The sequence below is a fragment of the Melospiza georgiana genome, chromosome 17, assembly GCF_028018845.1.
Source record: "Melospiza georgiana isolate bMelGeo1 chromosome 17, bMelGeo1.pri, whole genome shotgun sequence".
Classification (NCBI taxonomy): domain Eukaryota; kingdom Metazoa; phylum Chordata; class Aves; order Passeriformes; family Passerellidae; genus Melospiza; species Melospiza georgiana.
In genome coordinates, this window is record NC_080446.1 from 8,314,112 (window position 1) to 8,328,969 (window position 14,858).

The 14,858-nt window shown below is 42.7% G+C and overlaps 2 protein-coding genes across 8 annotated transcripts in view; one reads left to right on the forward strand and one right to left on the reverse strand.

Moving 5' to 3' along the window:
• Positions 1 to 6,599, forward strand: part of ZMYND8 (zinc finger MYND-type containing 8) — a 48,898-nt gene extending 42,299 nt beyond the window's left edge. For 5 of the 6 annotated variants that reach the window (XM_058036020.1, XM_058036025.1, XM_058036023.1 and 2 more), the window contains exons 19-21: positions 87 to 326; positions 472 to 629; positions 916 to 2,823. In XM_058036020.1, the coding sequence (XP_057892003.1) occupies positions 87 to 326; positions 472 to 629; positions 916 to 930 (413 nt within the window). In that variant the 3' untranslated portion in view covers positions 931 to 2,823. Of the gene's footprint in view, positions 1 to 86; positions 327 to 471; positions 630 to 915; positions 2,824 to 5,196 lie in introns of those variants that run through there. The other variant, XM_058036026.1, reaches the window with a different exon arrangement.
• Positions 6,600 to 8,391: 1,792 nt separating this feature from the next.
• Positions 8,392 to 14,858, reverse strand: part of EYA2 (EYA transcriptional coactivator and phosphatase 2) — an 86,652-nt gene continuing 80,185 nt past the window's right edge. For both annotated transcript variants that reach the window (XM_058036140.1, XM_058036139.1), the window contains exons 12-16: positions 14,442 to 14,602; positions 13,362 to 13,476; positions 12,650 to 12,771; positions 11,776 to 11,876; positions 8,392 to 9,459 (exon numbers count right to left, since the gene is read on the reverse strand). In XM_058036140.1, coding sequence (XP_057892123.1) covers positions 9,379 to 9,459; positions 11,776 to 11,876; positions 12,650 to 12,771; positions 13,362 to 13,476; positions 14,442 to 14,602 — 580 coding nt within the window. In that variant the 3' untranslated portion in view covers positions 8,392 to 9,378. The remainder of the gene's footprint in view (positions 9,460 to 11,775; positions 11,877 to 12,649; positions 12,772 to 13,361; positions 13,477 to 14,441; positions 14,603 to 14,858) is intronic.

Sequence of the window (14,858 nt, forward strand, 5' to 3'; positions counted from 1 at the left end):
TCTTTAAACTTATGAATATTACTGTTTTGCTCTTTGCTGTTGGGGAGTGGAAAATGCAAACCCATCTTTCTCTGGATTCTGAGTAGAACTGACAATGGCTGAAATGCGTCAGAGCCTGGAACAGGAACGGGATCGTTTGATTGCTGAGGTGAAGAAGCAGCTGGAACTGGAAAAGCAGCAAGCAGTGGATGAGACCAAGAAGAAGCAATGGTGTGCCAACTGCAAGAAAGAGGCCATCTTTTATTGCTGTTGGAATACCAGCTACTGTGACTACCCCTGCCAACAAGCTCACTGGCCTGAGCATATGAAATCTTGCACACAGTCAGGTAATGGTGCCTCTTACACAGCTGGGGGGTTTGGGTGGGTGGATGGATCCACAGTGACTCAGTTCTTCATGTGCAGATGGGACTCTGAGGAGGGACTGTGGCTCCCTTGAGTAGTGGCCTCATTCTCTTTTTTCCTTGATTTTAGCTACTGCAACACAGCAAGAAACAGATACTGAAATTAGCACAGAAACACTAACTAAATCCTCCCAGCCCAGTTCAAGCGTGCAGTCTACACCCACAGAAACAGCCAGCACTCCTAAGGAAAAGGAAGGTTCAGCTGATAAAAGCAAAGAGAGTGTTACAGTGAGTATCATCACTTCAGACAAGAATAATGTGTAAGATTTCTCTGAAACCTACCCCTAAAGGCTTCCTTGGATAAACCAGGAGTTTATAATCATTTGTATATTTCAAAGAGTGTGTTTTGGGGAGTGATAGAGAGTTGGGTTTTTGTTCTTCATCTTGTAAAAAACCTCCTTCTGCCCTTTGGGAGCACCCTTTCCCTTTCACTAATTCCCAAAAAAACCTTGTGTTGGCTTGACTGATCCTTCCAGCCAAGGGGGACTGGACCTCTTTCTCTCTCTCTCTCCAGGACCCATCAGTGTAGCTTCTGGTCTGGATCTTTCGATACAAGTTGCCTTCTGATAAGCAATACTGACTGCAGCACTTCCAAGCCCTTCTTGCCTGGGGGTTCAGAGGCCAAGCTCAAGACCTGCATTCAAACCAACTTACTTTCTCACCACAGACTGCCATTAGGGTACCACAATGTTCCATAACACTGATACAACACTTCACCTGGATCTACGGTTAACGGAGCAGTTTTGAAATCCTCCATAGCATCTACTCTGATAGTTTTCAGTAGGCAAGGATGAGCAAATGCTCTAAAAAAAAAAAAGGGACTTAACATTGCTTATATAGAAAATGTTTATAGAGAAGATTCTGCTTTATAGGTAGGGCTTGACTATTAGCAATTTTGGCATCAGTTTTTTTCTGCCCTTGCAAGATTTATTAAATGAAAAATTTTAGTGGGGGGGGGGATGGGGCTGATCCTTCAAACCCTTACACATGATCCTCCACATCAGTAGGAGCCTTGTTGTATTTTAAAATATTAAAAGCAAACTAATTTTGTAGTATTGTGATTCCAGCATGATGTCTCATCGAGATAGTCCTGTAGAATTGGGAAGCATAGTAATTTAGAGAGCTGTGTTCATTTCTTGACACTTTTGCTACTGTCTGGTGTTAGATCTCTGGGCTTGAAATGTCATCTAAGGGAGTAACTTTGGGGAACAGATTTGAAGGGGGGAAAAGGAGGTGCTGTTTCACTTAAATGTTTTGATGAAGTTGGTTAAACTCTGGCTCACTCACTTAATGTTTGTATGCATTGTTATGGCAGCACAAGCTTTGTATTACTGGGGAAGTAGGGAATGTGAGACCTAAAACCTGCCAGGGAATATTCCAGTTACACAGATATGGAATTGCTTTTATATAGATGTTCTACCTGAAACATCATGCTGTATACAATATCATGTTCATAATCTGGATTTTGTTTTATTAACAAAGAAGTAACCTGTGAATTCATTAAGATGCCAATTTTTAACACAAAGAAAGCATCCAACATAAATTGCATATCATAACAATAATAATGTAACAACTAGGTGGAATTTATGTACAAGCTGAGGCTTCTACTGAGGTTGCCTGTGCTGTCTCTGCAGATAGCAACAGGTGTGACAAGCACCCAGCCTATAAAACTGGTCCAGGTACCGCAGACCACCACCTATATTCCAACTACTCATCCCACAATTGTAAGTACAGCACCATCATTTAAAGTCTGCAGCAATGCTGTTCCTGGCATTAAAATTGCTCAGTATCTCTGGGGGGTTGTCTCCATCTGCTGTTGTATCAAGAGATGAATTCACTGGTATAGTCTCAACTTGCAGTGCAAAATGCTTGATTTTACTGTGCAACATTCCACCTCTTCATTCCATTCGTGATTGCAAGAATTCAGAAATCTCTAAGTCTGGCAAAGGCACTGACGACAGGCAGAGGCCATTTCACATTACTGGTCTGTTTCATGTATATACTTGACCACAACATCAATGTAAATATATAGAATTCATTTTAAATATCTTTTAAATATCGTTTTGTCTATGGTATCCTGAAGAGAATTAGAGATTTAATTATTTCTGAGCTATGCTTGATATTCTTGTGACATCTCAGTACCTGTGAAAAAAAATATGCATTTGTCAGCAGTGTCTCTCCCATGCAGTCTTGCACATTAGCATTATGAAACAAGAAATCGCATTGGAATCAGACCTGGGTTTTTTCCATCAAAGGCTTAACCAAGGACATCCGAATTCCCTAGTGTCAGGCACAGTAGATGGGACAAAAGTGAGTTGGATTTTTGTATTTTATACACCATATTAGCCCATTGTTTCAGCTGTTTGTGCTCTGCAGTGCTCATGTCAGAGCCAGCTTCTGAGCTGATGCTGCCCTGGTGACAGCTCGTCACCAGAACCCAGCTCTGCCTCTGTGCTGGGTTCAGCAGGGAAGCCCATGTGTGGGTAACTTCATATCTGACTTAAAATACACTGCTATAAACCATCTTATTTAACAGTGTACCTTACCCACACTGTGACTGTGAGGCCTCATGTGCTATAGATGTTCCTCTGTCTCTCCCTGTGCACACCCCAGCTGCAGGACACATCTGTGTGTGTGTTGGTGGATACACACTCATGCACAAACTTCACAGCCATCAGATTCCACACAAACACAGCTCTGGTGGGGATGGAGACTTCCCACATTCCTCACAGCATTTCAATTCCACTTGGTTTCACCTGAGACCACTGTGCACCTTTGCAGCACTGGCCCTGAGTTGCTTGGACTGAACTACCATTAACAATAAGGTTTTGTATGTGTTTTAAAATCCAATAGCAGACTTCTAAGACATCAGGCTTCTTTTGTGAATAGCTGTGAGGCTGTAAGATCCTATGGTGGTTTTGTGTAATATTCAGAAAAATGGCAGTTACCCTCATCTGTTTTCTGTAACACAAAGTGTATTGAGTTATGTAAAGCAGAATTGGAAGGTGTGAAAGGTTTCCAACTTTATTTGTGCATGTTTATAACTTTGTACACATTTGCATTAGTCTTGCACAGCTACAGACACCTCTGTATTCTAATGACTGCACGTGCAATTTAAATAATTTTAAACCTTAGTGCATGTTTAATATGTATGCAAAATGTACATATGTGTAAAACTGGCAGAGGTGGAAAATTTACCTCTCAGGGAATGATCTTAACACATTTAAGGAGTCTCGCACATTCCATATTCCGATCGCGCTAAGAACTGAAATTAATTAATTAATTCCATGTGTGTAAGTGTGTGTATTTAAAAGGCAATTGTGGCAACCTTAATTTCCCCACCTCTAGTACTGACAGTTACTTACATAATGGCTTCTTCAGAATTCAGTTTGCACTTTGTGTCCAACTAGGAACAACTTCCATTGTATCTTCTGGGTACCATTTCCACTGAACCTTGTAAACACATCTGAAATCATTACAAAATGGCAGTAATTTTGAATTTGTTTAGCAAATTGGTCCCATGTTTGTTTTTTATTCTTCCTGCAGTTAAAATAATATAAAAATATGAACCCATCTTCTTTGCATTCCAGGGAATGGAATGAGTAGGCTTCTGGAAGGCACAGACTCAGTCACAAAGGAGCTGTAATCCATCTCAGCAGGGATACTCAGAGTCTTTGTGGAATATCATTAGGACACTCATGTGGTTTCTTGAATCAGTGTGGGGAAACATTGGGCTTCAGTGAACTTGTATTTGTTCTTCCATGTCCTCTCTGGAATGTCACACTGCCATTGGGGGAAGATCTGTGCATCCCTTTCAGGTTCCTCAAAATCTCACTCCCGGTTTCTTCCACAAGCTGTTGTGAACTGAAATGGATGCGTTTGTCTGATCACCAGTTGTGCATCACTGGAATGGTGTCAGAACACACTTTGCAGTTTGTATGGTAGAGACATTTCTAGACTTTCTCACGTTTTTGGAGGAAGGTTAAGATACAGACTTTAGGTTCAATAAATCCTCTTACAGATCTCCAGAGTGATGTGACCTTGACCAGATTGTTTAACATTCTTGTGCCTTTGTCTCTGCATCTGTAGAATCAATTACCACCTATAGAGATGTCCTGAAACTCCATTTGTTGAGATGTATAAATCATGATCAGTATGATGGAAGTGTAAAGTTTATTCTATATTAATATTTTTACAGGGTGTGTAAGACAGTTCCCAGTAATGCTGATGTTTTTGCTATTGATTTGTGCAGAAGTTAACTTAAGTACTTTTTTTTGTTCAAATGGATGTTCTTTGTTCTCTTCTGTGTAGACTGAATGCATGGGGGAAAGTTCCTTTTGGGGAAAAAGATTTAAGTAACGTGTAACGAGAATATACTTATAAACAAGGGTATTTTTGTACTCCAGTTTGATTTGTCAGAACTTTTTCAAATGACAAAGGATTTTCTTAGCCCGTTTTCCTCTTCCCACGTATTGGTTTGCAGAAAATACATAACTGGATGTAACTCTGAAACCCTCACCCTCCAAGCACAGGCAGTGTGTGCAGCCCCTATAGCACCTGCTGTCCCTGTAATTCTAGAGCAGTGATGAGAACACAGAAACTCTTGGCTATAGGGAAGTAATGCACTACTCCTCCCCTGGAATGAGGTAATACTGTGGTAAGAAAGGTATTATTAGTTCTTGCACAAAATTGGAACTTGTTCTGGATTTCCCCTGGAAAACAAATCTCTATTTCTGTGGTCATGTTTATGTGACCTTTAACATAACAATCTGTTTCTCTTGGTTTTAATCCACAGACCATTCCTGTAGTGGTAAGTCCTTCTGCTGGGACAGTGGCAATGAGAACTGGAGTTCAGTATGTTCAGACCACAATGCCAGTCCAAGTACGAAGAGTCTAACTGCTAACAAGAAGTTCATACAATTGTTGGAATTAAAAAATATAATAGAAATGTGATAAATAAACACAGTTTTTTGGATTAACCTCAGAGGTTCAGACTTTAGCTTTGTGTATGTGTACAAAGCATTAAATACACTACATTAATGTAAAGCATTAGTGCTGGCTTAGAAAAGCTAAGGACAGGTAAGATCCATATTAAATCTATGCTTCTTTTGTAAATAATGTACAATTTGTGATGTCATTAGAGTACCATCTCCTTTTTATATTTGTATTGACTTTAACTTATAAAGAGTGTTTGAAGTTGGAAAAGGAAGGTTTAAAAGAGCATTACCACAACCTAATGCTGAGAACTGGTCTTGGGAAACTGCATCAAATAATCTGATACAGAAAATCTGAACAACTTTTTGCATTCGGAGTGAAAAAAATTTCTGCACTTTGAAACTCTTGTGGAATTTTTCTGAACAACCAAGTGATGAAGGATATCTCTTTTCAACTAACTCTATTAGGCAAATTATGGACCTGAAATCCATAAAAATGGAAACTGTTTTTCACAATGACCAGGCTGACAACAAATCCTAATGTTGTTTACAGGTTAAAATTTCATTCAGTCTAAGATCAGAAAATTGGCAAAGTGTAATAGCAGCTGGTTGTAGCAGGATTTCTGATTACTGATATCAAAGATTGAGGAAAGTAAAGTTTGTTGCTATGCTTCACCATTTTCTTATTTTTTAAAACTCCTCCCAAAGGACTTGGAAGAAGAACTAGGTGTGGAGAAAAACATGCATTGGGAAACATGGGCAAAGGACTTTTGATGCTGGGCCAGAGCATGTATTATTTATATGATGGAATTTATGTTTTTCTGTAAGCATGAAGCAGTGCAGTATGAGAGGAAGTACCCCCTGGAGATGCTGTCTGTTACACTGAGGCTGTAGTCCCATTTTGTATGTTGTGTAAAACGAAAGCATTGAACAAAGCAAAGGTGATGTATGTATATGAGAAAATTAACTGTATGATATCATTCCAGTACATCCTGTTGTACATTTTAGTCATGTTGATTTCTCCCATTGTTTATATAAGAATGCGGTTTGTACAGTCTCCAGCTAGTACCCAGATTAGAGGGAAAAAAAAGTATTAGAATAAAAAAAAAAAAAGTGAGAACAGAATATTCATTAATTGCAGTTGTGTCAAAACTAGCCTAGCTGGCCTTATTTGTGAAGCATAATTGCTTTTAGCATATGGAAGTATTTTTTCACATTTTCTTTGTATAAAATTTGTATTAAACTTAAATATCTTTTTTGACAATTGTGTTTCTTTGTGACTGAGACAGGTGACACACACAATATGCTTTGGGTTTCTCCAATTTTTCAAGAAACGTCACAATTTTTTTATTAAACTGTTTTAGAAAAATGTTCTGTGTTCCTGGATTTCCAGTTTTGGTTCAGTCTGGAGGAATGTTTATTTCTGCACAGTCTCCAGATCACAGGTGATTTCACTTATGTTGGCATCTTCTGTCTCAGAAGCGTGGGACCTTTGGATCCAGGCCTGTCCAATTTATGTTGTGTATAATTTACTCAGTGGTTGAATTGGGGTTGGACAGATACATGTCAGTATTAGGGTTATTTGTGGGTAGAAATGGGGCCTCTGAGTGCAACTGCAGCCCCTCAACGAGGGCATGATTGGACAAGACTTCTCTGTGTGTGTCATAATTGCAAGTTAAAAGAAACAGGGAGCTTATGAAGCATTGTAAAATCTATGAATATTGTCTGAAGTTCCTGCCCCTGCAGTTACCTTGTTCTGGGGATTTGTAAAGCAACCACAGTTCGTGTTCCCAGTGCTAGTGTTTACAGAAAAGCACAAAACTTGAAAGCCTGAAATGAGGTTTGGCCTTCCCCATGGAACTTGGATGCTGAAATGAGGCCTTGTGTTAGAGGAAAAAGAAAGTGATGTACAAGTTGTTGTAGGAAACCCCACTGCTTTCTGACACCTGTTCCAGCCTGTGGAGGGTTTTTTTTTATTAATGAGCATTGTTTTTTTCTACAGAAGAGATGTTTTCTTTCCTCCTCTAAATAACAGGTGACTAAATCCTAGTAAAGTATGTAGAAAATGTAGAAATACATAAAACTACAGGTGAAGGAACTGGGCAAGACCTGTACATGTGTTTGTGCATGTTCCCAGGCCTTCTGGCTGTTCCTAAGTGCAAAACTGCTGTAGATCCCCTCTTCTGTCCATGATAATTCCCTGGAACAGCTAATCCTGATACTCTTGCTGCACTGAGAGATGAATGTGCCACAGTGACTGGAAGGAAGTGGTGACACCTGTGTGACAGATGTGTATGTGTTCCTGACCCTTGGTGTGTGTGTCCCACCCAAAGCTCCGCTAAGAATGGCAGGAACAAAACGAAGAGCTTTCAAACCTTTAAATATATTCTGAGAGCAAAATGTTCCAACAATCTTTAAGAAAAAACCCAGTATCGGTGCTCAGGCAATTGACTAAGTCAGATGTTAAATTTGGAATTTCAAGGAAGATCACTTAGCTGATGAATGGGCTCTTAAAAGCTGAAGTTGTGCTCTGGGAATCTGCAATCCCTGGCATTTTTTATTCTTTCAGAAGTTTATTTACCAGAGCACTTACCCTGTAAACATTAGTCAATTCTCCACTGCCTTTGTCACAAATAGGAAGTTATATCACAAGTGAAGGAAACCATTCTTACAGCAGGGAAACCTTGAAGAAAAAGTTCTGCTCAGCCAGCCCTGAGACCTGCAATGCCTGTGCTAGAAAAGTGACATTTTGCATGGAGTTGTGCTGAGCCCAGAGAGCAGCTCTTTGCAAATGCCCCCACAGTGTGTACGGAGAGGCTGATGTGTCACAGCTGCTGTGGGGCTACTGCCTTGGATTAATTTCAGATTTTCTGCTTTAGCTTGGCAGAAAGTCCCCTCTCAGATCCAGCACTGCTTTCCCTAAATGTTTTTAGAGCTTAGGAGTATCCCTCAGGTTTGTGTAGCCCTTGTGTAACCCTTTGAGAGGTGAGGGCTGCAGCATTTGCTGCATGTCTGACCCCTCCTTCCAGAGAGGCTTTGATCCTTCTGGCCTTACCTGGTGCCACAGCAAGGAACAATCAGCCATTTTCAAACTAAGGGATCCACCCAGGCCCAGAGAATTTAAATATTTTGACAGCAACAATACCAGGCCAGCCTTGAAACATGGAGCACACATGCCACCTGCTACCTTTAGATCCAAGAGTGCTGGGAGAGAAGGCAGGTACTCCAGTCCCCCAAAATGTAAACATGTGTTTATTTAATGCCTTTCACTCATCACAAGGTACTTTCCCCCCTCCTCAGCCCCAAGAAGGCAGCATAAGGCACCGTGTAGGCACAGGCACAGTCCATGTACCCTCTTGGTGAGGTTCAAAACCACAGCCACAGTTCTTACCAGCAGTACCAGGTGTCCTTTCTACTCATGTACACAATATGATTCTCCCCAGAGTTTGTTCTGGAGAAATGAACTATTAATTTAGAACAGTAAGACTTTCCCCACCCCTCCCAACCCCCAAAAGCCAGATGAAAAACAGGTACAGAGCTTAATACCAGAGTAATGAGATTAGTTCATAAATTAAAAAAATACAAAAAAAAAAAAAGAAACAAAACAACCAAAAAAAAAAAAAAGAAATCAACAGTTTCACTCCTATTTTCAGAAGGTCCTGTGTGATGTGATGGATTGTGCAGAGACTCCTTGCTGTGTCCTCTTCCCCTCTGAAAACCAAGGATGCTGACAGGGAGACCCAGACTTGTAGCATTTGCCTTGCTGATGGCAAAAAGGCCATTGGAGCTCTGTGCCTCCACCTCAGCCAGCAACTGCAGCATCCCAGTGACTGAACAGGAGCATTTTCCTCTGTCCAAAGCAAGGAGGAAATATTCTTTGGCTGCAAGTTCTTAAAGGCTTCCACTCAAAGGGTTCTCCTTCAAAAAAAAGAAAAACTGCAGTTGCTGTGGGATTTTTTTTCTTACTAAAAAAAATTGAGGAATAGCTGGAACCGATGTCAGAGTCTGAGTGAAGCCCTCCCAGTGTCAGATGTTGGGGTCTGCTACAAATATTCAAGTTCCAAGGCGTGCCGAAGAGCTTCCAGGTCAGCGTGACAGGAGATCCTCCAGAAGGGCATGTTGTGCTAGAGTGAAACCAAGAGAGTGAAGGGGTTTTTTTTCTGATTTTGTATAATACCGAGATCAAAACAACTTCCTTAGCTTGTACCCTCAGGAACAGAGTTTTGTACTTGTCACAGTGCCAGAGGCAAGGAGGCTCATCTTGGGGAGGGACAAAGTGGGAATTGTCTCTGTTGATCTGTGCAGACAGGAAGACACATCCTCCACAATTGAGGAGTATCCTGCTTCACAGGTGGTGGAGGATGTGGGCTGGATGCTAAACTTTGCTCCTATTTTCCCCCAGCTCCACAAATTAATTAGGAATGTTTCTAGAATTGCAGTATTACTAGAAACAGTTTGAGGTGAGCATCAGTAGTGGAAGCTGTTAACAGTGATTCACAGACAAATTAAATCCATCTATTGGAAAGGGAAGTAATTAAAATGTATAAAAATGTAAATAAAGGGATAAAATGCCACACAATCAAAATGCTTTCTAACAACTCCTTTTCCCAATTAACTGGAACAGTAGGTCATACTGCATTTTCTATAAGTGTAGGAACAAAGCAAACCAAGGCAGCTAAAGAGACTGAAATCCACTGCTCTGCAATTTCACTTTAAGAAGAAAACTTATTTCCTTCCCCCTCTCCCAGTTGCTATTGAACCCCTTCCATTAAATTATGTTTTTCTTTCTTAAACCAGAAGAAAACTTGGCCTCCCAGCCACTCCTGTTGTTCAGCAGTTACACATTTATCTCTCATCAGACAGGTGAAGAAAAACGACCCACGAAACTGGAGATGTTATCAGTGCTGTCAGCAGAGCAGCAAAAGGCTCTCTGCCTGTCCCCTCCTTTTTTTGTTTTTTCTGTATAAAGCTCAGGTGTGTAGAAGGTTTGATTAACGATTGTCATCAATCAAAGGATGAACAGCCCAGCAAAGAATGTGCTCTGCTAATGGCTGAGCTGCTTGGCCAGGGGACAGGAGGCCCTGGAAATCCCAGCAGAGGAGATTGCTGGAAGGAGCCCCTGCAGCCTTGGATGCACCCCTGTCCTGACCCTCTGCCTTTGAAGTGTGGCACTGAACTGCCACAGCAGCAGGCCATTGTCACTTCAGCCCCAGCCCTGCATTTGGGCTCTTCCTGACAGCTCCTTAACCCTTCCTGAGCTGCACAACCATCTGCAGTTTTAGGTGGTTTTCCAAGGTGGGTGCAGATCCTGATGCTTCCACTGGCCAGAAAAACACACTATAAAAAAACCTGGGTTTCTGCTGCTTTGAAGATAACCTGAGATTCAGTTCTGGGGATAGAACATGTGCACCCCACCTTATTTTCTGGGATCCCTTTGTTACTAGGCTTGTGCAACTCAAATTTGCTTGGAAAGTCTTTGCAGTGAGAATGAGACACCAGGCCCCCCAGCACAAGGTTCAGCTCTACAGCTGAGCTCCTGTGACAGAACAGTTCAACATCACCTGAGCTACAGCATTTGTGTACCTGTTAAAAAATTAAAGTTTGCTGAAGATGGAGCTCATTCAGCCAGTTCCTGCACCTCAACTCATGTGCAATGCTCCTGGAGCAAAGGCACCTCCATCACATTTCTCCAGACACCTCAGGAACACAGGACCCAGGATACACAAAGACATCTTGCAAATATTGTTTGCCATTAACAAATTGTACTCCTGGCCCTGTATAGCCAAATAAATGGAAGTTCCAGGCATGTTTCTGTTCTAAAGTTTAGGAAATGAAAATTTTGGCTGTTCCAATTCTCATTATTCATGATCACACTGCTTTTGCAGTTTATGTTCTTTGTACTCAGTACAATTTTCTAATTTCATTTTGCTTGTAAAATTAATCACATTGATCCAGAAGTTGTTGATGAAGGCAGCAACTCTGTACAAGCCCTTTGGTATTTGCCATAATGAAGTTACACTCATGATCTCAATGAGTCACAAATACAAACACATGTATGGATATAGGCATGGTCTAGTAAGTAATTCAAAACTAATTCCTACAAGTTAGAATTTACAAATCAGCATGTGTAGATGAGAAATTCATTCTGCCTGTTCATCTGAGGTCACACTCAGGAATTTCCCTTTACATGTCTTTACAGCCATCCTTATTAAGCAAGAATGATTCCTGGAACATGTGACACAGCAATTACCTGAAATATTGTACCAGCTGCCAAAGCTGGGGGGATTTAGAGTATGGAATTTCTGACAAGGTGATTGTTGAGGATTTTACATATTAAGAAATGGTAAGCTTCAAATGGAGGGAGCTTCATTGTATTCTTAAATAAAGAGTTATTGCAATCAAAACTTGGAAGAATCCAGCATAGCATCCACAAACTGTACCTTTTTTGCTCCCTGTTCCTCTTCAACACCATCTCCTATTACAATGTACACAGCTTTCCTTCCAAACCTCTGCATTATTCTTTCAAAACAGCTCTCTTTCCCTGGGTAACACAAGAGAAGACACATTTTTTTTAGCTGGACACACACCACAGGCAGAGCTAATATTCAGGCACAGGATCTGGAGTTATCCCCTAACTGAACTGGCTGCAGCACTCTTTGCTTTCTTTTCAAACTGGATCTTCTTCTGAGGCAGATCCTCTCCATCTCATGACAGTCACTGGCACTTGTTTGCCAGCCAAGGACCTGCTGCCAGGTTTCTGTGAGCTTTGTGTGCCTGTGGTGCCCTGCTTAGGCCACCAGCTGGCAGAATGATGTGACACTGGTGGCATTCAGTCTCCAGAGCCCTCTTCTGTTCATTCTGGTTGCAGTAAAAACATGAAAATGCAATCCTCAGAGGTTCAAACACACCAGAAAGAACAGAACACAAAGATGCCCCAAGCCAACCCTACCAGTACAAATTACTCACAAAGCTCATTCAGCACACTTGACCCCTCTGCAAGAGCATGAGGATCCAAAAAGTGTTTCTGTAACAGGTCCAACCTTCCAGCTGCCTGCAGCTGGCCACCTCACATGCAGTCAGTGCTCCATAGGGTGGCTACATTTCTGTATATCTGGCTCACTTCCCCTTGGAGACACTTGAGAAGTGTTTTTGAGACTCTTTTTCCCCCTGCAGTCTGTACTAGGTTAAGTGTGGGAGTCAGGATGTGAATTAGACATCTGTAAGTAGGGAGCTAAAAATAAAGCTACTCATTGCATGACTTAGGGACAAAACTTCAGCCTGCCTTAGGTGAGGCCTCAGTCAGTTTGTTCTTACCTGTTTTTGTTGCACTGTAAATGTTTTCAATGGGGAAGACAGTGCCCAGCCCATAGAGAAGCACTTTAGCCAGAGCTGGTATCAGCTGAGTTGTGGTGACCAACACATTCACACAGTTGGGCCTAGGAAACAGAAGTTATTAGAAATCTGGGTTTATTTCTTCCATCCTGGACTGAAAGGCAGTAGGAAGCAAACCCTTCCTGCCACTGGAAGTTCCCGAGCCAATGGGGAATTTTGCAGCCAGAGGGAGATAATGTGAGAACCAGAAATGTCTTTTGATCAGCTCAGTAGAATGAAAAAAACATCAACCAAACGAGCAGCAGTGATGCAGCCTTACTGCAAGCTTGCCAGGATGTCTTTGGTGGGAATTGAAACACAATGTGGTGATGTCCATGCTGGGTTCTGTGAGTGAGCATGTTCAGGGACAGAAAGGCTCTTCCCTCTCCTCTTTTGTAAACCTGAAAATGGAGCCATGGCTGAGGGAGCCAAGGAAAGGCAAGGACAAGGATTGTTTTTGCTTTTCTCAGTTCCCCATCCCAAGCTCACCCCAACCCTTGATAATTCAGCCTGGCAAACATGTGCAGACTGGCCTCCCACAGGCTTGGCCAGCAAAGCCCTGTAAATGTGTCTCAATTTGTTTAGAGGGGGAAAACAAGGGAAGCAGAGGAGCTCCTGGATCAAACCCACAGGCAATTCCTGGAGCTGCTCTTACCTGGAATGTATCAAATTCAGGGCCTTCAGAGCATGGGTGAGCCAGAGATCAGTCAGAGCCTCCAGCTCTGCTCTCAGCTGCAGCCAGGTCTCCCTCTTAGGAGCTCCTATCAAACCTGCAAGCAGGGAAAGCACAGAGAGGGAATTGCATGGGGATGCCAAAGGGCACCTGCCTGTGCCCTGAACTCTCCCAGTGCCCCTCTCTTGGCCCTGGTGCCACTGCCTCCCTTTGTCACTGCCATGTCACCTGAGCTCTGAGGCTCAGCTGCTGCACAATCCTCTGCTGCTGCAGCTCAGCTTCCTTCCCCTCTGCTGGGATGGTTCAGTCAAGCACACACAGCAGGACCTCCCTGGAACACCTTTCTAGGAGTGAGCATAAAGCTTGCATGGGAAGTGAGCAAGAAGATGAAGGGCTGTGTAAAGTGGGCAGTGACCTGGCCAGAGACACACCTGAGGCCAGGATGGTTTTGTTTGTCCGAAAAGCCATGCCCCATTTCCAGTGCATGCAGGGTAGACTTGTCCTCTAACCAATAAATAAGTTGTGGTGATGCTTTGAGTTTTGCTTCTTTCTTTTCCTAGTCAGAGGGAAACCTGCACTGAGGTACTGACAAGGAAGCTGAGAGCCTCTCGGAAGAACTGTCTGGAAGTAGGTGAGATGAAGGAACCCAAGGAATCCTGATTTCTGGTATTGTTTTAGGGGAGTTAAAAACGAGTAGCTGTAATACAAGAAAGCCTTCAGGCAGCAATCAGACATGCTGTGTAGAAAAAAAGGGCATATTTAGTTTTGAACTGTTTGCTTGCCTGCTGAGCATTCTGGAAAATTGGAGAAGGTTGCTTTCCTGCCAAATAAATCACAAAACAAACCCCCACACTGGGATCTGAGTCTTTCTCAAGCCACTAACCAGGTATTTGAGTGTGACTCCCACAGATCCCCATGTCAGGGTGACTGCGGGGCGCTTGCTCAGCTCACCGTGAAGCACTCGCATCATGAGGCTCCTGCACCTCCCCCAGACACGGCCCCAGAGGCTCTGCAGTTTTTGGGAGGGTGAAGGCCTGCTGGGGCCTGGGCAGTGGCACTCACCCCCCACATTGTTCTTGTAGGTGTTGTACATCTCTTTGACCCGGCGGTAGCGGAACGCCAATTTCCGCATCCAGTCCACGCCGCCGTGCACGCCCGAGCCCAGGCACAGGCTGGCGCTGGCACTGGAGCTGTGGAAGCCATCTGCAGAGAAGTTGTACGTGCTGCAGGAGGCAAGGGGAGAGGTCAGTGCAATTACAGCCTGCACAGTGCCAGCAGGGAGGGGAAAGGGCTGAAAAGAAATGTGGGGACAAGAGGCACACACAGGACACGCTGTACAGAACTGAAGTTCATCTTCAGCACAATTAGCAGCACAGATCTAAAAAAATGTTCTGTTCCTGCATCAATTTCTCACAATAATCATCCATAAAACCACTAATTGCAAAGCTCAATATGAGCTCTGCACATTTCATTCTTTTC